Genomic DNA, 23,815 nt, shown 5'->3' with positions numbered 1-23,815 from the left:
GGATGCAATATTATATACAACTCTATCGCAATTAGAGGTTTGCACATAACATGGCTAATTCCCCTTCTGCCGACGGAGCGGATGCGATTATGTTATTAACTAGTTGTTAATAACTCTGTCGGGTCCATCGCCTTATCGCAATCGGCAGTTTATATCGTTACACTCCTTCAAGACTTGCGATTGAAATGGATGCGATATTACATTAAACAAAAGTTAATACACCCGTCAGGTCCGTATATATATATATATATATATATATATACATATATATATATATATATATTGCAATCGGCAGTGCGGCGGTGTCAATTCTTTTGAACATTGCGATTCAACGGATGCGATATTTCAATAGGTCATATTATAATGTTGCAGTAGGTCCGCATACATATCGCAATCGGTGATTCAGGGGTGACAGCCCTTATGATTTCATTCACTTTAATATCGGGACTCATTCAACCCTTATAAACCTTCATTAACCCTTAGCCGCATATATATAACCTTCCCACTCTTTATCATTGGTTATATAGAATTTAACCACATGAAATCCTTATATCCGCACTATTTCTATTATAATGTTTATATAATAGAAATACACAATAATCATGCATAACTTACCTTTTCCGCCTTTTTACAGCCTTTGCACATTTTCCGATGTTTACCTTTATCAGATCAATCCTCCACCGTAGATCTTACCATCCCATCTGACGGCTGATGTTACACCCGACCAACAAAGCTGCTCGGTGATCCTGCACCGTAGATCATAACCGCATTTGATCCAACGCTCGACAACTATATCGGGTGAGCTACATGCACGAGGATTACCCGCCCAATAAAGCGGTTTCCTCTCTCCTCCGACGTGCGACGTGTCAATCGATAAGTGGAATCGGGTGCTCACCCTTCAATACCACTTACCACTTCTACCTCGCTCGAAATACCACTCCCTGTTGCAAAATTGCTTTCCTCGCGAGTTAACGCCCTCACATCTATGCCATGCGATGACCATTAGATCTGTCGATCTATCGATCGAACGGTTCTCGCTTACTTCGGGTTTCCCTCTGTTCCTCAGCGGCTTGATCTGGACCATTGATCTCTGAGATCCAACGGCCCTTGTGCATTCAATCTTCATCTGTCTCCTCACTTTGACTTTAATTCATTTCTTGATTTCTGCCGATATTATATACTGCTCCGCTCTTATCTGCTCTTGGCTTATCGCTCCTATGGCTTCCGATACACTGCTCCAATAGATCCTCTCTGATATTCCTCCGATATCTCATGATATGGTTCCTCTGTTAACTGCTCTTCTGCTGGCTTCTCCTCTTGATGCGTGTTCCTCTTTGTTCCTTCTCTTTTGATGACTTTTTCCTCTTTGCGGGACTTCTTGGGCATATAATACATACGATACTCCCGATATGGCTCCTCTTGCTCCAATAGGTCTTCCTTTGGCTTTGCAATGTCTTTCAATGAACTTCTTTGATAGCTTCATACCTTGATGGCTTCTGATATCATTTCCAATATGCCTCTCTTGCTCTGATATTCTGCAATATTCCTTTGATGTGTTCCTCTTCTGATGGCTTCCCTGATGACTTTGCTCCTTGGCTTCTTGCTCCTGTTTCTTCATGGATCCGCTCTGCTTGGCTTCACATCATTGTATACTCATCCAGAATATTGCCATATTGACATCAATGACAATCTAGGTCAACAATTTTTGTGTTCTGTTTAAATCTGTATTTCATTTCATTCCTTCATAAATACGGATCAGCTCTGTGTTTAGGTTTTCTTTTCTGCAATTTCCTATATTTCATAGTGAATAAGGTGCAAACTAAAGCTCTGCTTTTTTTATAATAATCATTGTTAAATTTTGTAAATTTGTGGTCATTTAAAACTCATATTGACTGGTTTTTCTTCTGATAGAAAGATACTTGGCCTTGATTGACATTCTACATTAGCAACTTGGGGTATATTGCACTCTGGAATGCCAACAATTTTTGGAGCTTAACTGTCATTCCATTAGGTTGTGTTCTACTACAGTGTGTAATGCCAACACGTTTTTTAACTGTTCGAGCCTTTACCAGATTGTGAAGAATATAACTATGGCTGTTATCTCAAGAGTTCTGCTCTGAAGTTATTTGAAGCAATATATTCTGAAATTTTGTAGACGGTTTATGGTAGTCCTATTTCTGCACCAGATAACTATAAAGGAGATTGTAGAAACAGTTCTGTTGAAGCAATTCAGTATTTTAAATTGATAATCTAGCTGAGAAGTAAAGGACTGTTTGATGGCCAGTGCCAGAAATTAGATGACATCTTTGAAATGTCGCTTTTTCGTATTTCAGTTTGGTTAGTCTCAAGGCAAATTATTTTGAATCCCAGCATGTCATATGTGGGGACATTAGTCGGAGAAAGCAATTTATATCTCTGGATTTGGTGTAATATATAAAACATTGCTACATCTCTACAGGACATTCTGTAAAACATGCTTAATGGAATAGATAGATAAAATTAGGCATCTTTAACAAATGACTTTTGCTGATCCCATGTCTTGGCTGATATGTCTCATGAGTTACTTTTGGGATTTCCTTTATATTCAGTGTTCTCTCTTTGTTTTTGCTTCTTGTATTGGTTTTAAATTGTTAGTGAGGATAGTCTCAATGCTACTATTGTTCTTCCTTTGGGAGCTTTTGGATGCACTATTTTCTACTTTAATCTCTCGCTATTGTGGAATTCACTTTTTTGTAACTATAAAGAAAACTTAAAGCTGACTTTTTAGTATCTGCTTTGAAATAATTATGAAGTGCATTTCTAATGATGTATGGTTGTGCTTAGTTTTCATTGAAGCTCATTCACATTTAGGAGTTGGTTGTACATGATCTGGCTCCAGCTATACTATTTTAGAAAGGATGGCCTTCTATGGAATGTGTGTGGTGTAGGATATTTTAATTGGCTTTATCCTACATTCTGCTGTTTATTTGTCGTTCTCAGTGAAACCGGGAGTAAGATTTCGTGAAGTGGGAGAGGTTATCAGTCGACATGCTTCAATGTCAGGGGTTTCTGTGGTATGGGGATCTTCCATCTGGTTGTTAACAATGAACATACTGTTTTGGTTTAATCCATACGTTGCATGTATATGTAAGTGTTTATTCTCTTTTAATAAGGCTAACATTGTGTGGGTTCTGGAATAGGTGAAATCCTATTGTGGGCATGGTATTGGCGAGCTCTTCCATTGTGCACCAAATATACCTCACTATGGCCGTATCCTATTTTTTTATGATGTTTGGCACTCATTAATATCAGAATCTACTTGTTTCAGAACAAAATTGAGTCCATAAGCCATGGATCTAAAATTGTACATGTTTGAAAATACTTTGAGCTTTCTTAGTATGTTAAATATAAATATATGGTGTTGTAAATGTGTAATGTTCTTCTCTGTTAGTAATTACACCATACAGAAATCTTATTACAGTGCTCAGGTATTTCGGGTGAGCTTATTGACAACTTGACGACAAATAGGAAATAAAGCTGTGGGTATCATGAAAGCTGGACAGACATTCACCATTGAGCCCATGATCAATGCAGGTTTGGCAATAGGCATATTGGTTGAGTTATTTTTCATGTTTACCATCTGTAAAATGATTTTAGGTTGTAGCTCACATGAAAACATCATTACCACCTTCATAGGAGTATGGCGTGACAGAATGTGGCCAGATGGATGGACTGCTGTGACAGCAGATGGCAAGCGGAGTGCCCAGTTTGAACACACCCTTTTAGTGAGTAACATCTCATTTCATCATTTCAGTAAGGATTTATATGTTCTTTTATTGCCTGTTGGAAATTGTTGGTGGAGAGGCCTGAGGACTTCTGTTCATCACTTATACAAGCATCTCCGTTTAAGATAAGAGATCCTTGTACACCCTTGTAAGTTGCAGTGCTGCATATGTTATCAATGTTTATTGTCAACTGATGAACTGGATATGACTAATTAATATATAATAAATCAGGAAACAATGAATGGGACAAAAATTTGTCCTGAATCTGGTAAATACTAGATACAATCTAAAGCCTGGAGTGGTATTGTTAATTTTAGGTATGTTCTATGCTTAGAGCAATTTATTTCAATTTTCACAGTTAGCTCCATATCTTTTCCAGATTAGCAATCACATCAGCATTAAAGTAAACTGCAGATAGAACATAAACATAAATCGCAGAAGACAAGCCAAGACAAGAGGACACAAGATGTGGCGCTAGCCAGGGACAAACCCCAATGTGGGGAAACCCTTGATCAATTCTTCTTATATGTTCTTCAATAGTTCAGCAGAGAGAGAGAGATAGTACGTTTACAACAGAAGTCAACACTTTGACTTATCTAGATAAGAGCATAGATCATTTCTAAGAAGATGATACATGAGATTAGTTGAAGACACGCTGCTTCAACTAATTCTCCAAGGTGACTCCTTCACCTATCGTTGTGCTGCATTTTGTCATCATGTTGCACCTCACCGCGCTGCACCATGCTACACCCATCATCACTATGCTGCATCTCATCACACTTCATTAATCATGATTGTACCCATCACTGTATTGCATTATGTGCCATTGCTGCACCATGTTGCCATCCTGACCTATGTGTTGGCTGCACCTTGCTTGCTTGTTGCCCCTTGCTTGCTTGTTGTCCCTAGCATGCTGCTTGTTGCATGCTAGTTGTCCCTTGCATGCTAGCTGTAACATTGCATGCTAGCTGTAACATTGCATGCTTGTTGTATTTGCTGCTAAGTACCATACAATTGTCCCAATGCTAGATAGTTGTCCCTTGCATGCTGCTCTCCTTCGAAGACAGATGCTCTGGCTGTTTCGGCAGTTCCGGCTGTTATCGGCAGTTCCGGCTATTCCCGGCAGTCCCAGCAGTTCCAGCTTTTCCGGCAGTTTTGGCTTTTCCGGCAGTTCCGACATTTCCGGTTTTTCCAGCTTTTCCGGTAATTCCGGCTTTTCCGGCAGTTCCATCTTTTCTAGCAGTTCCATCTATTCCGGCAATTCCGGTTTTTTCTGCTTTTTCGGCTTTTCTGGCAGTTCCGGCTTTTCTTGCTTTTCCAGCAGTTCTGGCTTTTCCGACATTTCCGGCAGTTCCGGCTTTTCCGACAATTCCGGCTTTCTGCCCTCTGGATCAGGGCAACGTTATTCCTTAGGATCTCTCCTCCTACTAAAACCCAAAGACAAGTAGAGAGAGGAAGAGATCCCAAGTGTGTTGAAATGACTTGAAGGCCACCTCTATTTATACTAAAATGTTGAGCACATGTGGGGTTTATTTGGTTGCTGGCCGACTTTGACGAATTGTCTTATAATGCAAATAAATTCATAACTCCATGAATACTTATCGGAATTGGATGATCTTTAGATCAATCCTACACCTCTCGATGAGAGGGATCCAAGAAAAATATCAGCTACCATAAATAAGATGACCCACATGGAGTTTGTCCCTAGTTGCCAATTTTAACACTCTCTCTCAACTAGGGGGAACTCCATCCGTTGATCCATATGTCTGACTATACTATCTCTGTCATCAGTGGCCTGCACTGCTCTGCTCTGCTCTGATCTGCTGAGCTCTGATCTGCTGAACCATGAAGAAGAATTGATCGAGAATGTCTCATACCATTATCTACTGACCCGAAGTCAGTTTCATCTGAAGAGAGTGTGTCACATCACTCTTACTGACCCGAAGTCAGTTTTATTGATCCCAGATCAATATCACAAGAGTGTCTCAAACCACTCATACTGATCCCAAATTAATGTCACAAGAGAGTGTCTCAAACCACTCATACTGATCCCAGATCAATGTCACAAGAGAGTGTCTCAAACCACTCATACTGATGCCAAATCAGTTTCATTGATCCCAGATCAATGAAGGTCATCCTAGCATAGGGAGTATGGTAGATACAACGATGCGTCCATCGATAGTACTACTATGGTCCCTATCCTCATTTCCCTACTCATTGATCAGATGAGAGGTACTTCCCATGAGTCCCAGACTGCATGGGTAGGATGCCTCAATAGGAGAACTAATCATCCTGTCCACAGGAGAACGAATCATCCTGTCAGTGGATGCCACGGAGAACTAATCATCCTGGCCCACAGGAGAACTAATCATCCTGGCCCACAGGAGAACTAATCATCCTGTTCCATAGTCGCCACGGAGAACAAATCATCTTGGCCCACAGGAGAACTAATCATCCTGTTCCACAGTTGCCACGGGAGAACTAATCATCCCGGCCCACAGGAGAACTAATCATCCTGTTCCACAGTTGCCACCAGAGAACTAATCATCCTGGCCCACAAAAGAACTAATCATCCTGTTCATAGCGCACCACCAAGGGAGGGTGAGTCGCCCTGTGGTCGTATGTTGCTCCAGTAAGTACCCCAAGCCCCCTAAGCTCTCAGAGCTCAATGCATGCAACATGCAGGACCCTTATAAGAAGGTCTCTCAACGACTCCAAGTCATTCGGGAAAGTCACAGATTTGACCTTTCCCCGGGGCTTTGACAAAATGTCTGCGACCTGTACATCAGTCTCAATGCGATGGAGCCTCCTCGCTCATCGACTTACCATATCGCAGATAAGGCAGTATCTGATGTCTATCTGTTGGAGCAATCATCGAATACAGTATTCCTCAATAATCGAATCCCCCCTTTGGTTGTCACAGAGAATCACAGTGGTATTCATCATGTGTACAAACAGCTCACTTAAGAGCTTCTGCACCCATGCAGCTTCACACGAGATCATACTCGTAGCTATGTATTCGGTCTCGGTGGTGCTTATAGCAACTAACTTTTGCTTCTTGCTCATCCATGACATCAAAGCAGAATCCAAAGAGAACCAGCATTGAGAAGTGCTCTAGTGATCCTCCACACTGCATGCCCAATCAACATTCAAATAATCATGCAGTTTCATATTTCCGGCAATGTATCTCAATCCATGAGAGATTGTGCCGCGAAGATATCTCAGAAAATTCTTGGCACGAATCCAGTGAGGCTCAACCAAATATGAGCTCACCATGCTAACTACAAAACATATGTCTAGACGGAAGTTCACCAAGAACATCAACGCGAATGAATTTATGAAACTCAGAGGCATTTCCCAAATCTGGTCCGACATCACTACCATATAACTTTTGAAAGTTAAGATCCTCGAGGTAGTCACAGGCTTGCAGTTTATCCTTCCATATCTGGAATTCAACTCCCTCTTACTTCTACAAATAAGAGGGTCTACACCTATCAGAAATAGGTCGTCCTCATAAGGTGCTCGTATGAGAGGTCTATCATCCACAACCTTCAAACAATGGTTTGGATCGGCTTCACTCTTAGTGAATCTCAGCTTCATCTAACAACTATCAATCATCTCATACTACACCCGGGGAGTTTTGTTTCAAGTCATAGAGGGCTTTCTTCCACCTGCATACGTGAGATTCCTGATCATCAATCTCAAACCCCTCAGGTTGTTCCAAACCTGTGGACTTGCTACATGAGGGGAATGGTCCCCATGTAAGATTTTCCCTCGGTACATCTCAGACATGTACTTTCATGCTCTTTTTGAATTTAGGCATCCCTGTCACCATTTGACTCACATCAGGTAGGGCCCCATAGGTAGACCTCCAGTGTTATAGATGCGATATGTCAATTGACATGATCCCCAATGGACCATCCTGCAACTTGATACAAATTGCCAACCCTAAACCCATGAGAAAAAGCATCTTTGAAAATTATATTTTTTAACACGTACCTTTCCATCGATGAATGCCACCCTGAAACCTTTGACTTCCATTTCCGAGATGGACACTAGGTTCTTCTTGCGATCAGGTACATAAAAGAGATTCTGTAAATGAATCAAGTTACCCTTATTCAATTGAGAGTTAACATTCCCTACACCCTTTCCGGGATAGGTGGCATCGGCTCCAAGTATAATCCCACGATTGTTTCCATCTCTACCAAATTAGAGAGTGCACCCATCTATCCGATGAAGTGCCTTGAAGCACTACAATCTATAAGCCAAATTCCCAAAGAATCTGAAGGAGAGGGCCAATACAAGATAACGCTTCTTTATCTTATCAGAAACAACATTTGATTCTTCATACCTAGGGTTCCTTGCTTTCTATGAAGAGTCGGCCATTTCCTTGATGACCTGCATTACGTGTCATTCCTTTAATCATTGAAGATGTCACTGGAATGATTGTTATCATCATCAAGTGATGTGTCCTTGCGATTTGGACACTCCTTTGCATAATGGCCGAACTAGTTATCTGCCTTTCCTTCCACCTTGAGATCTGGTCTTCCAATGAAGTGATATTTGGGTAGGCCATATTTCGCTGCACCATTCTAATAATATTCTTTGCTTCAACTTCACCCTTGATGAATTTGAAGAGGGATGAGGAATCCACTGATCCTTTTGTCCTTTCCCAATTGTCTTCGGTGATTGCTCTTTCACTCTTGCTTGGGCATTGTGTTCACCTCAGCTCTGATACCATGTTAATTTTAGGTATGTTCTATGCTTAGAGCAATTTATTTCAATTTTCACAGTTAGCTCCATATCTTTTCCAGATTAGCAATCATATTAGCATTAAAGTAAACTGCAGATAGAACATAAACATAAATCGCAGAAGACAAGCCAAGACAAGAGGACACAAGATGTGGTGCTAGCTAGGGACAAACCTCAATGTGGGGAAACCCTTGATCAATTCTTCTTATATGTTCTTCAATAGTTCAGCAGAGAGAGAGATAGTATGTTTACAACAGAAGTCAACTCTTTGACTTATCTAGATAAGAGCATAGATCATCTCTAAGAAGATGATACATGAGATTAGTTGAAGACATGTTGCTTCAACTAATTCTCCAAGGTGACTCCTTCACCTATCATTGTGCTGCATTTTGTCATCATGCTGCACCTCACCGCGCTGCACCATGCTGCACCCATCATCACTATGTTGTATCTCATCACGCTTCATTAATCATGATTGTACACATCACTGTACTGCATTACGTGCCATTGCTGCACCATGTTGCCATCCTGACCTATGTGTTGGTTGCACCTTGCTTGTTTGTTGTCCCTTGCTTGCTTGTTGTCCCTAGCATGCTTGTTGTCCTTAGCATGCTTGTTGTCCCTTGCATGCTAGCTGTAACATTACATGCTTGGTGTATTTGCTGCTAAGTACCATACAATTGTCCCAATGTTAGTTAGTTGTCCCTTGCATGCTGTTCTCCTTCGAAGATAGATGCTTCGGCTGTTTTGACAGTTCCCCGCAGTTCCGGCTGTTCCCGGCAGTTCTAGCTGTTCTGGTTGTTCCTGGCAGTTCTAGCAATTCCGGCTTTTTTGGCTTTTCCAGCAATTTTGGATTTTCCAGCAGTGTCGACATTTCCAGCTTTTCCAACTTTTCTGGCAGTTCCGGCAGTTCCGGCTTTTCAAGCAGTTCCAGCTTTTCCAGAAATTCCTGCTTGTCTGGCTTTTCAAGCAATTCCGGCATTTCCGGCATTTCTGGCAGTTCCGGCTTTCTGCCCTCTGGATCAGGGCAACGTTATTCCTTAGGATCTCTCCTCCTACTAAAACCCAAAGACAAGTAGAGAGAGGAAGAGATCCCAAGTGTGTTGAAATGACTTGAAAGCCACCTCTATTTATACTAAAACATTGAGCAGGTGTGGGGTTTATTTGGTTGTTGGCCGACATTGACGAATTGTCTTATAACGCAAATAAATTCGTAACTCCATGAATACTTATCGGAATCGGATGATCTTTAGATCAATCCTACACCTCTCGATGAGAGGGATCCATGAAAAATATCAGCTGCCCTAAATAAGATGACACACATGGAGTTTGGCCCTAGTTGCCAATTTTAACAGGTATAGAGGAGTAGATGGACCATTTTCCATTTAAATTTATTTATAGTTCATGGCAGACACTACTGTGCAACTAATGGATAGCAATGGAAACAACAATAGTTTTACATATGTAAAGGGACACTACCTTTCCATGCATATGTTTAAAGATAAGCTTCATATGAACATTGAATCATGCCATATCTTTCTTATTACATTTTAAAACAAAATAATTATTTTACTCATTGTATTTGCCATTAAGTAGTGTTAGAGCTTACATTTGTTGTTTGTTCACCCTCAGATCATTTCTGTGCTTCTTGCCTGGTATCCCTACTCTCATCTGATTTGCATTCATTGTCTTTTCCATGACAAATTGGACCCTTTCACCTTCTGTCCCACATGGCTATGCTGCCATGTTTTTTAATTTCAAATTTTTTGTGCTTTATTTATTAACCTATCACCTCTTCCTATGTTTGTACTCTTTCAAGTTTTTTATTTCTCTGTTGACCAGTTTCTAGCTACATTTTTTCACCATCAACTGTACATTCCTCCTTATTTGGCTCCGGTGATATTAGTTTAGAATGGATCGACTTTTATGCAGTTTTGGGTGTGGTGTAGGACATGACTTTATCCTATTTTCGAAAGTGTATTGTTTATTTATCAAAGATCAATGAAATAGGGAGTGAGATCTTGGTAATGGAATAATCTTGTATCTATCTTATTACACTTTAATATGAATTCTTATTCTAATTGGTGTGTCACAAAGCCCACAAAGTGGCATTAGAGCTTACATGTGTGTGATCTGGATTGCATCTTATATTATTTGCTGTCTATCTTGATGTTTTCGGAGTGGAAAAAAACTGGAGGAATTGGCTTGTAGGGTCACTCTAGAGCCATTTTGAGGCATCCAACGACATATTTTGGCGTCAAAACTTCCTTAGTTTTAGCTCAGACCCCTTGATGCTGATATACACTTAGAGACCTTTCAATTTGAGCTCATATACAAAAATTATGCCTCTCGCAAGTTGACTTATTGTGATGACCAGCATGGTACGAGAGGATTTCATGTCAACACTCGTTATTCATGCATATGGGGTTAGCCATGTGTGGACTTTCAAGAAGATTTTAGAAGGTTTAAAACTGTAACTCTAATTGAGGGTTGAGGAAGTCAAAACCTTACCGCTAGACGTCTATCAGGCTATGTTAAATACCGGGCTGTAGGAGGAGTGGGGTTTCCATTTTGTCATTGTATTTCTTCCATAGTTGAGTAGAGTGACCTCAACTTCTAGTTGGGTTTTCTCCCATATGGGTTTCCTAGGGTAAAATCTGTGTTTATTTGAGGATGTGCGAGTATTTTTTTGCTCTCTATTTTTCACATTTCAAGTATTTCATACATTTAAGCACAAAACCAATAACTTAAGAATCTAAGATCTAAAGGAAATTAAGTTTCATAGTAAATATTTTAGTATTTTATTAGACCTGTTGTGACAAATTGTTCTAGTAGGATATCCATGATATTTTACAGATCATATTGGTATTATAGTAGTTTTCTTTGGAGTATTTGTTGGAAGTTACAGAGATCAAGGAAATGGTTTTAGAAGAAAGTCTCAAAACCCTAGCCATGTTTGATGATTTTTTTTACAATATCCTTCGAGATCCAGTAGAAGAGAGATTTGCGAGTTTGGAATCACAAGTGTTTACATCAATAACAATATAAACCTCCTCATGTCGACTCTAGCAAGCAAGCTTGGACTGTTCAAAAAGGTCAAAGGTTCTAACTTAGAGATTGGATCAATGGGGAAATTGAGAAATAATGAAGACCCATAAAAGGAGATGAGGAAAGAAACCGAAAAAGAGCAACTGAGTTCTGGTGCCATTAACCCTTTACAGTCTCTATTAAATATGGAAGCAAAAGTGAATGTAAATCCATTCCAAAGTTAGATTGATGCATTAAAACTAAATCATTCGTTGCAACAACTAGAAGTTTATTTCAACATTGACCATATAGATGAAGAACAAAGATTTCATTTGCCAGACTACAGTTAGAGGGCTATGCTTTAACTTTGTGGGAAAACCATATGGAAACAATTAGGTTGGAGGGTGATCCACTTGTAACTAGGTGAGAGGACTTCAAAACCCTCATTAAATCTTTATTTCACCCTAGCCCATATGTAGAGGACCAATGGATTTGTTGGCATTACTTTAGGTAGAGCCAAGGGAAAAGTGAACTAGAGTGTATATCACTGGATTCAGGAAAATGGTTGTCATGCTTGATCTCTCTCAAGTACGCAGATGTACTCCTCAAACATCTGGGGAGGTCTATACAATAATCCACAAAAGCAAGTGATTCTTTTCAAGTCGAGAACGATGGATGAGGCATGTGTATAGGAAAAATATTTGGAAGACATAGGCCATAAGAAAGGAACACCAAGCGGTTCCAAGTAGAAAGAGCACCAAGATGCTTCCAAGGAGGAGAAGTGGAAAGTGAAAGATAAGAAGATGATAGCCACCCCACATTAGTGTAAGGATCATAACAACCATTGTAACCATTGGCAATATTGATGGTCACATTGATGGTCCATAGTTGAACCCAAGGAACAATAAGAAGGATACATAAAAAAAGAATCTTCTAGCCATTTAGTTGAGCAATCAGGCTAAAACCAACGTTGATGTGGATGAGATGATTGTCTACACACAAGTGTAGAAAGAGGTGAATCTGAGTAGCCTTCATCACTAGGAAGAGGAGATGACCAAACTCTTACACATCAAGATCGCAATCAAGAAGACCAAGATAGACGCTTTGTTTGACTCTGGTTCACAAACTAGTCTCATAGTAATGAATATGGTTAGCAAGCTTGGATTGGAGGTTTGCAATCATGCTAGCTCATATCCATCGGGGTGAGTATGTTGAAGAATGTAACTAGTGTCGATCTTCATAATTGTATTTGAGTCATGATGTAATACATTTGTCAAAAGAAAGAAAAATAAATTTTATTATTAAAGTAATTGACTTATTAAAGCATGGGTTTCATGCTTGGGTCAATGTTTTTATAGGTCAAAGTCTCCATTGAAGACTTCTAGGGTTTGTCTTGAGTCATTAAAGTCATTGTCATTTTTATTAGACCCTTCTTGGGCTTTTGTTCCATGTAAAAAGATTTATTTTTGAGTAAAAATAGTCATTTGTCACCTCCACACCAAGTCAGGCTCGACCCGCATCAAGTAGGCCTGGGAAAGGGCAATTTGACCTCACAAGAAGCCTATATATTGAGAAACTCGACTTCATTTGGAGTGCATCATCTAAAGTTCGATCTCTAAGAAGCAGTAACAGAAAAAGAGTGTGAAAACATAGAAGAAGGAAGGAAGAAGCCGGAGAAGGACAAAGTTTGTTGGGAAGACCTAAATCGAGTTTTTGGCTATCCTTCTCTCACACGTGGGAATATTTATGGGCAGTTGCTGGGTCTGAAAATTTGTGTCTACTGCAGGTCCGAAATTCTAAAGCCGGGGGTTGAAACTCTGCATCTGGGGGGGGGGGGGGGGGGGCGAAATTCTGGACTGAGGTTGTTGCTGGGAAGCTATCACTTGGAGTATTTTGTCAAGATCATCTGTTGCAGGGAAGGGATGACTTGGGGGTTTTGAGAAGGTCTTTGTCTAGGTATAAGAAGTCTGGAAAGTGTCTCATCTTGATTTGAAACTACTGAAGGAAGAGTTTGTGATTGAGTTTTCCCCTAATAGGGGTTTTGCCCTGGCTAAGCGCCTACATCTTGTGTCTCTCGTTCTTGTGATCTTCATATACATATAATTTTGGTAATTGCTAATTAAGAATTAAAAGAAGCCAAAACTATTGAAGGAAGAGTTTGTGATTGGGTTTTCCCCTTATAAGGGTTTTGCCCGAGCCGAGCGCCTACATCTTGTGTCTCTCATTCTTGTGATCTTCATATACATATAATTTTGGTAATTGCTAATTAATAATTAAAGGAAGCCAACATAGTTCACTAGTAATTATTGAGAAATAAGAATCAAACCCTAATTCTATAAGCATTGATTTCTCAACATGATATCAGAGCTAAGGTCAGAGAAGGTTGAAGATCACTTTGTTGGCTTGGAAGAAAAGGTTACTTCCTCTATGGCAAGATACTTGAACATGGGATTCAATATCATAAGAACTGCAAGAAGCTGGATTGGAAGGATCATCTACAATCTATCTAGGAAAGTCAAGAGTGAAGGATTCTTCGCTACACTTATAGGTACTCTTGATGATGACAACACATTGATCATTGATAGTGGAGCATCAAGACATATGACGGGAGAAAAATGGACAACTTCATACTCTATCAAGGGAACCTTCATCACATGTAGTGGAGGTAGGAGACAACAATAGTCATGCAGTCAAGGGCCTTAAATCTACATCATTGAAGTTGGAAAATAGAGCAAAGCTACATCTCAACAACATACTTTATGTCCCAGGTTTGAAAAAGAATTTACTTTCAATTTCTTGTTTAGAAGATAAAGGAGATAGGGTTGCGTTTGTAGATGGAAAAGTTTTGGTTTGGGGTAAAGAGTCAAGTATTGAACAAGCAAAGATTATTGGAGTTTGTGAAGGAAGGTTATATAGAGTTATAACTCCATCTCCTCAAGCCCTAGGTCACATGGAGATCAACCCTATCGAACTTTGGCATAGAAGATATGGGCATATTCATTACAAGATAATACTCTCTCTTAGTCAAATGGTAAAGGGCATCCCCAACATTAAGGGAGATCATGAAGGAGTATGCAAGGGATGTGCTTTGGGAAAGAATACAAGGAAACCTTTTACTAGCAGTGATACAAGGTCTAAGGAAATATTAGACCTCATTCATTCTGATGTGTGTGGGCCAATGTCTAACAAATCTCTTGGAGGCCATCTCTATTATGTGACCTTCATTGATGACTACTCTAGAAAGACATGACTCTATCTTCTCAAGACAAAGGACGAAGTATTTGAAAAGTTCAAGGAATTTAGATCCGAAGTTGAGACCTTAACCGAAAGAAAGATAAAAGAAAGAAAAATAAATTTATTACTGTAAGTCTTGAGGCAAAGGTTTCATGCTCAACAGAATTTATTTTATAGGTCAAGCACCCATTTAGTGCTTTTAGGTTCGTTACAAAGTCATTGAGTCATTTTTAAGTATGAATGGCCCATTTGGGCATGTTACATATTGTAAAGAAAATTTTATTGAGTCATAATCAAATCAAAAGACCCTCCAGGACCTTGTCATGGCAAAAAGTTCAAGTCGGCGTACACAAGTGGACAAGTTGGCCTAAAAGGAGTAATTCAACCCTATGAGAAGCCTATATAAAGAAGACCTCGACCTCATTTGGAGACACTTCACTCTCACAAACAAGCTCAATGATAAGGATAAGAAGAAGTGCGGAGTAGAGGAAGACAAAGGAAGGAGAAAAAGTCGAGCTATTTTGGATTTTTTTTGGGCTACTTCTCTCCACACGTGCGAAGGAATTAGGGCACATCTATGTTGTAGGAAACGTGGGGTAGGAGGGCGTTTCCGTACGGAAACGAGTACGAAACGCTGAAACGCGTTTGGTACGGCCTTGAAACGCGTTTCGGGCCGTATTGCCACGTTTCAATTTCCAGTACGGCCTGAAACGCGTTTCAGGGCCGTATGACCCACGTTTCAGCATTTACTTGTGTTTATTTTTATTTTTATTTGTTTTCTAATCTATTCTTACGTTATCCTAGTGACTTTTAGTTGCTTCTAGATCCCTGTCTAAAGTTATAAAAGTGAACTTTTGCCCTAGTGTTGATATGCAGTTCATGGTAATGTTAAATTCTTAAAGTAAAAGGATCTTTCATTTTCATCCTTTTACTTAAATTTTTAACATTACCATGAAATGACTCAGGATGTTTGAGAGTGGTTTCGCCCTCATTGGATTTCATATGGAAAAAGTAGAATTTTAGATCTCACTCAAAATCCAACAGACTTATCTGTTTTTCAGGATTGGGGGGATTGCAATGTTTCCATTGGATTTTATCATGTACTAGGGTATGGAACTTGTATTTAAGCAAGAGAACCAAGCCCTCTATCCAGGGGAGACTCCCAATAATCAATCAAATGTAGGGTACTAGGGTATGAAACTTGTATTTAATCAAGAGCACTAAGGTCGTTCGACTATGTAGGAGGAGACTCCCATTCAAGCACGAGACAAGAAATTAGAAATTTCTTGTGGCTGATTTTGGATATTTCTATTTTCATTATGTGATTATTCATGAGTAAATGTGACGTAAATTTAGATACTTATAGTTTATGCATTGACAATTGACAATTTTATCATAATGTAATAAATTAGAATGTATCATATATGCTTTATGATTGCACATATTTCTTAAATGTCCTAACATATATATATATATATATATATATATATATTCGCGTTTCCCCGTTTCCAAAATTTGGGGAGGTCGCGTTTCGTATCGCTTCCCGTTTCGGAAACTCGTACCCGTTTCCCCGTTTCGTGCAACCTTGGGGCACATATTGTTGCAGTGAAGCCGAGTTGCAGAAGTGAAGTTAGGTCACCAATAAGAGTTATTGTGGAGGCCGAATTCTCTAGGAGAGAGAATCTACCCAAGCGAAGAAGAGAAGTTGGAGTCTCTGGGCAAAATCAAAGTTGCAGTTTCAAGTTGTAGTTTCTGGGCAAGTCGAAGGTGCAGCTTCTGGGCAAGTTGAAGTTGCAGTTTTTGGGCAAGTTAGAGTTGCAGTTTCTAGGCAAATCGAAGTTGCAGTTGCGAAGTAGGTCGAATTTGCTGGAAGGAGAAGCTATTCAAAAAGGAAGCTTTGACTTGGTCTTGGAGGGGTTCTTGTTCAAGGGTCTAGGTCTTGGAATTTGTCAATTGAAGATTCTATAAGAAGAATAATTCTTGTGGCTTTTCCTCTCAGGTTGGAGAGGTTTTGGCCCTAGTTGATCGCCTATATCTTGTGTCCTTTGTCTCATTGTTCTTTATGGTTTGGTGTCTGTTTGATGAAGATAAACACATAATAATAATCAAGTACAAGAAGAACCTAATTAAGAAAAAGTAAAAAGTCTTCACAAACAATTATCATAATAAGAGAAATCATCTAATATCTTTGCCCTAGATTTCTCAACATGGTATTAGAGCTAAGGTAACAAGTCAAGGAAGGGCAACTCAATAAAGGACACTCAAGGATCAAAGTTTGGGAAAAGTATCAAGGAGATTAAAGCATCAAAAAGATTCTCTCATCTCCAAGGCATTTCAAGGACAAGGATCACGTCATCATCTTAAAAAAAGTCAAAACCCTAGTTCGATCAAAGGATCATTCTTGGGATCCGCACTCAATCATCACCTCAAAGAAGGAGACCTCAAAGACGCTATCTCTACTCAAGAAAGGAAGGACATGGATTTGAAGCATCTTGAATATTAATCATCCAAGGATAACTAGATCAAAGGCATTGCCATCATCAAAGATATCAAGGAAATCACCCTCTCTTTGAAGCAAAGGATTTCATCTCAAAAGAAAATCGTTATCCTAAGAAGATCATCCAAGAAGCAACAAGACCAGTGTTGCAGGAATCGCCCCCCCCCCGGAGGATCCAAACCCGGAACCGCGGTTCGGAGCGAACCGTCCCGGAATCCCTTTAGGAATCGCGATTCTGAGGAGGAGGGGGCGCGGTTCCGTCTTTTAGACGCGGTTCCTGCCATATAGGTTGCGGCCACCCCGGAACCGCGGATCCGAGGGCGGTTCGGGCACGGGGTGGCGCCAAGCTTCCGGCCCGGAACCGCACGCCACCCGCACGGTTCCCAGGCGATTCCGGAAGCAACCCGCGGCATCATTTTTTTAACTTGATTTTTTTTTAATTTGTTTTAACTTGAGTCTTAACTAGCATGAGGGGGTGGGTTAGGTTGGTTTAGGGTGAGTCTAGGGTGACTTTAGAAAAGAATAAAGCCCCCATTCTCTTCTCATTTTCTCACTTTGAGTTTATGAGAGTTGGAGAAGAGAAGAGAGGAGAGGAGAAGAGAAGAGAGGAAAGGAGAGGAGAAGAGAGGAGAGCTTGGAGGAGTGAAGAAGGAGGAGCTAGGAGAAGGAGGAGGAGCTAGGAGAAGGAGGAGGAGCTTGGAGCAAGAGCTTGGAGGACTTCATCTACAAGAGCTAAAGAGGTAAGTTCAAACCCCAAACTCCCTTGTTTTTTTGAAAAAAAAATTGTATTTTTCTCCTCCCTCTCCTACTCTTTCCCATTGTTTCTACTTGCTCCTTTATTTACAGGTTGTCCACCACCTATATCCATATTCCAAGATGGTGTTCTTTTGGCTTCTATGTATCATTCCACTCTTGGTTTTAATGATGGCAAGGGTGAGGAATAGAGGGGAAGAGGAAGGGGATGAACTTGGTCCTAATAGTAGTGACCCAATGTATGATGAGGAGGAAGGGTTTGAAGAGGAAGGGGATGAACTTGAAGAGGACACTGAAGCACAAGATGGGAAAGGTACATCAAATCCCTTGTGGACCTTTGTGACCAAACTTGAAGGGGGAAAGGGTGGTGGATCTTACAAATGGATGTGCCCTCATGGTTGTCATGGAGGAAAACCATATACGGGTTCATATACCCGTCTGAGGAGGCATCTTTGTGGGGTGCTAGACAGTGATGAAAGAAAGGGTTCCGTGGGGGTAAACATTTGCCCAAACATTTCAAGTGAACAAAGACAAAAATACATCAAATTAGAGATGGCTGCACAAGGAAAAAACAAGAAACAAAAAACTCATTCTGAATCAAGTGCAACCTCTAAATTTGGTAGTTGCCCATCTCCTCATGGTACTTTTGCAACCTCTGGAGGTAGAAAAACAATAGGGGATTTCCTTAATGTTACTGGGAGGGATGATGTGGATGGAAAGATAGTCCGTTTTCTTTGTGCTTGCGGTGTACCATTCAATGTGCTTCGCTCTCCCTATTGGCAAGACATGGTAAAGGCCATCAATGAAGCCCCAAAAGGATACAAGGCCCCCAACTATGAGAAAGCTAGAACAGTGTTATTAGAAAGAGAAAAAGCTAAGGTTCAAAGAGCTTTGACACGTTTTACACATGAGTGGGTGGATTATGGGGTATCCATTGTATCAGATGGGTGGACAAATATTAGAAACCAACATTTGATAAATGTTCTTGGTGTTTCTTCTAGTGGTGCAGTATTTATTGCATCTCATGACTCCTCCTCCATCAGTGCAACTGCACAAAACATTGCAGATCTCCTATTGAAATCAATCAAAGATGTTGGTCCGAATAATGTGATTCAAGTGATCACAGATAATGCAGCAAATTGTAAGTTAGCAGGAAAAATTATTGAGCGTACTCATCCACACATCTTTTGGTCTGGGTGCCTGGTTCACACATTGAACCTTTTGATGCATGATATTGTGAAACACAAAGATTGTGGGTGGATTGCTGAGGTTTACAGGAAAGGGAAGCAGCTCATTAAATTCATCACAGGGCATACAAGGGTAAACTACTTCTATGGCACTTACTCCAAGTTGCAATTGCTTAAAATTGCAAAGACAAGATTTGCTAGTTATTACCTCACCTTTAGGCGGCTAGTGAGGGTGAGACAAGCTTTAACTAATCTGGTGTGTGCTGAAACATGGGATGAAATTAACAATGACACAGATGGTGCTAATGAAGTCAAGGACATTGTTCTTGACAGTTACTTTTGGTCACAGGTTAAATATGTTTTGCAATTCACCAAACCAATTTATTACATGATCAAGTTTGCAGATTCAGATCGACCAGTAATTGGGGAGGTGTATGAGCAAATGGATAGCATGTTGGGGCAGATTAAAGACATTGTTGAGCCTAGAGATACCACCTTGTACAAATATATTCGTGAAGAGGTGGTAAAACGATGGGATAGCCTAAATGTTCCATTGCATGCATTAGCATATGTTTTGACACCTAAATACTATCATCCATCATGGCTTTCAAAACCAGCACCTGGGGGGGGAGTCAGGAGAAGACCACACCAAGATAAAGAGGTTCACGAAAAATATATGGCTGCATTGAGTAGATTAATCCCTGATGAGGAGGAGGCTGCATTGGTACGGAGACACGTGAGCAACTATACGAGCAGCACTGGTCCATTTTCGAGCATGCATGCAATTCAAGATCGAGAGAATTTTTCTGCTCTTGAGTGGTGGAACATGCATGGAGGGCCTACTCCACTTCTACAGAGTTTGGCATTGCGGGTGCTATCACAGGTGGTAAACACTTCTTCTGCAGAGAGGTGTTGGAGCTCTTATTCTTTCATCCACAGTGTTAAAAGGAACAGGTTGAATTTAGACCGGGCAGAGAGCTTGGTTTATGTTCATTACAACTTGCGATTGTTGTCCCATTACTGTGAAGATGCAAAGTCTAATAAAGACTTGTTGACTTGGGACAAGAATCCAGAGGAGCCCAATTTGGAGGATGGAGTGTTGCGACTAGAGCAATTAGAGGATTCTCTTATCCAGGTATGTCCATTGTGGTATGAATTTTCCAATTTTCCCTTATAAAGAATTCATGTTTTTAATTTTTTTGTTAACTAGTGTTTTTTGTTTGCATGAATTTTTTGAGCGATTCTAGGATGATGACACGGGTGTTGATATGCCACCACCCCCACCCCCATCTGGTCCCTTGGTTTCTACTAGAGGAGGTTCTTCTTCATCAGTTCCAGTGCCACGACTTACACAGGGACCATCTTCTTCATTGCCACCACGTGGAGGCCCGCCATCACGTTCTATTCGTGGTGGAAGGAGGAGAGATTAGTAGATATATTCACAATCTACTTCTTTTTGTCATAGATTACTCATTAGACTTGTAGACTTGTGAATTTGAATTTTGAACCTTTTTGGCTTGGCGGTGACCAAGTGACATATTTTGTAAACATTATTATTTGAATTTTGGACATGACAAATGTTGACAGTTGCTCACTTGCTAGATAAATCATAATATGCTCTATGTTTTATGTTTTATAATATGCTTAAATGTTTTATGTTTTATAATATGCTTCAAAATTTGATGTATGTTTGTAATAGCTAGAATATAGATGATTGTTGTACATACTAGTAACTACAATGGAATCATGGATGCCATATCTATCTTGATTTATGCAAAAATATGCATGTTTTCATGTCTTCTACAATTAATTTGGTATTTGGGATGTTTGTTTTGAGTATAAATGCAAAAAAATATTAAAAAATATATATATATAGCAGACGCTTCCGCGGACGCTTCGCTCCCTAGATTTTTGGAAAATGACGCTTCCGCGCTCCGCGCTTCCGCTTCGCGCTTCCGCTTCGCTCCCGCTTCGTGCAACATTGAACAAGACATCATCAAGAAGTCATCAATCATCATCAACAAAGGGATCAAGTTGAAGAGTTCATCTTCACTTGACAAGTAAGTATCTTTATTTCTATAATTAAATCTAGTAAAATGACTTCATTTTGCAAGGAGAACAACAAGTTGGTTGGGTCATCGAACTTCCTTGCATGGAAAAGGATGATAGGTCCTCGAGGAAAATGAAGTTATTGATCATGTCAATGGCAAAGTCTCCAAACCATTTAAAGGGAAAGCACTATCTAAATATATGAAAAAGGATCTAAGGGCTCAAAGGATTCTTATAGAGTCCATCAAGAATTCCTCATCCCCTATATAGCAAAGTTGGAGACATCAAAAGGGATATATGATAAGCTAGTAGAACTATTCTCTGAAAGCATGATAGGAAAAATCATATCACTAAGATCTGATCTATACAAATTGAAAGCATCAAAGGATGAAGGGATATCTACATGTCTCACAAAAGCATCTCAAATAAGGAATCAACTTCAAGATCTAGGAGAGATGATATCCGATAAAGAAATGATTACCATTGTTCTAAATGCTCTAATTGATGAATAAGGAAACCTTGTATCAAAGGCCTATGAAGAGGAGAAAGTTATCCCATTCAATAATTTGTGGTCACTATGCAAGATTGAAGAAAACAAGTTGAAGGCAAAAAGTGATACAGGATCAGATGAGCAGGGTCAAACATTTGCTGTCATGTCAAGAAGCAAAGGGATATTTGGCAAGTTTGGTCCTCAGAAAAAGAAGAAGATCAATATGATGCAGATCCAATGTTATGGATGTGAAGGATATGGGCACTACTATTGAAGAATCAAGGGCATGGTAGTGTAGTGTGATTCTTCATTACTTGATAACAATTTGTGGAGTCTTTTTACTTATCTTGTTAGCTTATGCTTCTTCTTCTTCTTATTAGTGCATATGTGTGTGCTTCATCAAACTAGTACAAAAACATAAAAACAAGAACACAAGATGTTGGCTCTCTGCCAGGGCCAAAACCTCTCTTCTCTTGAGAGGAAAACCCTTTGATGAATTTCTCTTATTGAAGCTTCTATTGATCAATGCCAAACCCTAGACCCTTGACAAAGAGATCCTCCAAGCACAAGTCAAGTCTTCACTCCTTTCTGCACCATGTACTCCGGCACTTTGTTTCCCAGCACTTCGTCCTCCTTCCTCTGGCACTTTGTTCTTCTTTCAACTTCTTAGTAACCTTGTTGTACTTGCTCTAGAGAAGGTGTCTTTCACTTATGATGATCCCTCACTCTCCAACCAAAGAACCTTTTCTTGACTGTCAAGGGAGGGTTGTTATGACAGCAGAGGCAGCCTCCTATTTCCTCGCACATGTGACTGTAATGGCTTTTAGGACAGCCCTATTTCCTTCGTTCTTCTTTCTTACTTCTTCGCTTGAGTGAGAGGCACTCTAGATGAATGTACTTGGCCCAAACGATGAAGTTTATAGGACTGTGGTAGAGGGCTGCTATAACAACAGAAAGACCCTCTCTTCCTTCGCACATGTGACTGTTTTCTGCCCTAGAAAACAGTCCTGCACCTTCGCTGTCCCTCCTTTCTTCGCTGCACCCTTAGACCTTTTCCTTAACTTCCTTTGTTCCTTCTTCACTTCTTTCACTTGCGGATTTCAGAGCTCAAGTTATGTGTTGTATGAGGAGTGGACAACCTCTATAAATAGAGGTATGTCCCTCCTCTTTAGGCCGACTTGTAGAGTAGACTTCGGATGGAGTTGTATGCTTGAATGAGCTTCTTGATGGTGCCATTGCTTGGAGGAGACTTGTGACTTTGCTTGGAGATATTCTCTTGACCATAATACATATACATACAAGGTATAACATGCCCTTAATGTCTTCAACTTATTCTTTTGACTATTTGACTCACCTATAGCACTTTAAATAGTGTTGGACCTATTTCAATGAGCAAGAAACTCATTGACATATATTATAAAAATAATATTTCTTTTTCTTGAATAAATACAAATATCAAAAGTACATTTATGAAGACCGAACCTAGTTACCTTTCCTTCAACAACTACAAGAGAGACTGTCCTAAGGTCAAGAAGGACAACAACAAACGAAGAAGGGAAGAAGCCCATATCACTGAAGAAGCTGAAAAGAAGAAATTCAAGGAGGAAGTAAAAGATCTCTACTATTATTGAGATAAGTTTTCCTCACCTAGTTGTTCTCAAGTTTCTATTTTCTATTATAAATTATAACTATCATGTTAGGAATCATTAGAAGCATGATAGGATGCATCATGTTAGGAGATGACATCATAGAAGCAGACAATTGAAAGCAAGAGCTCGTGACATCGTCATAAAGAAGCATGGAAGATAGGTGAAATACAAGTCTATGGTTATCACCTATAGAAGGATGTAGCTCTTGGTGACCTCATTAGAAGCATAAGTAGTACTTATGGGAAAAAGAAAGGCATCTAGCATAGAGCTCACCATACATCATTCAAAAGTAGCTTTTGCAGAATTAGGATGATCAAAATCCTCTGTTGGAATCTTCATTGGAAGGATCACCTACTAGAAGAAGCAAATGTCTCGCCGGGAATTCCAACTTGTATGGGATTCATGGGATGATG

The 23,815-nt window shown here is 39.9% G+C and overlaps 1 protein-coding gene across 4 annotated transcripts in view; it reads left to right on the top strand.

The window, feature by feature from the left end:
- The window catches only part of LOC149223534 (methionine aminopeptidase 1A-like), a 205,231-nt gene that overhangs the window by 166,962 nt on the left and 14,454 nt on the right, over positions 1–23,815 (top strand). For all 4 annotated transcript variants that reach the window (XM_089385861.1, XM_089385859.1, XM_089385860.1 and 1 more), the window contains 4 exons: positions 2,980–3,053; positions 3,180–3,249; positions 3,508–3,573; positions 3,676–3,764. In XM_089385861.1, the coding sequence (XP_089241987.1) occupies positions 2,980–3,053; positions 3,180–3,249; positions 3,508–3,573; positions 3,676–3,764 (299 nt within the window). The remainder of the gene's footprint in view (positions 1–2,979; positions 3,054–3,179; positions 3,250–3,507; positions 3,574–3,675; positions 3,765–23,815) is intronic.

The sequence above is a fragment of the Pinus tabuliformis genome, chromosome Q (genome assembly GCF_031772625.1).
Source record: "Pinus tabuliformis cultivar Carrire ecotype Pingquan chromosome Q, CPIR1, whole genome shotgun sequence".
Lineage (NCBI taxonomy): Eukaryota > Viridiplantae > Streptophyta > Pinopsida > Pinales > Pinaceae > Pinus > Pinus tabuliformis.
The sequence above is the reverse complement of the archived record's forward strand: the minus strand, read 5'-3'. Positions and strand labels throughout refer to the sequence as shown.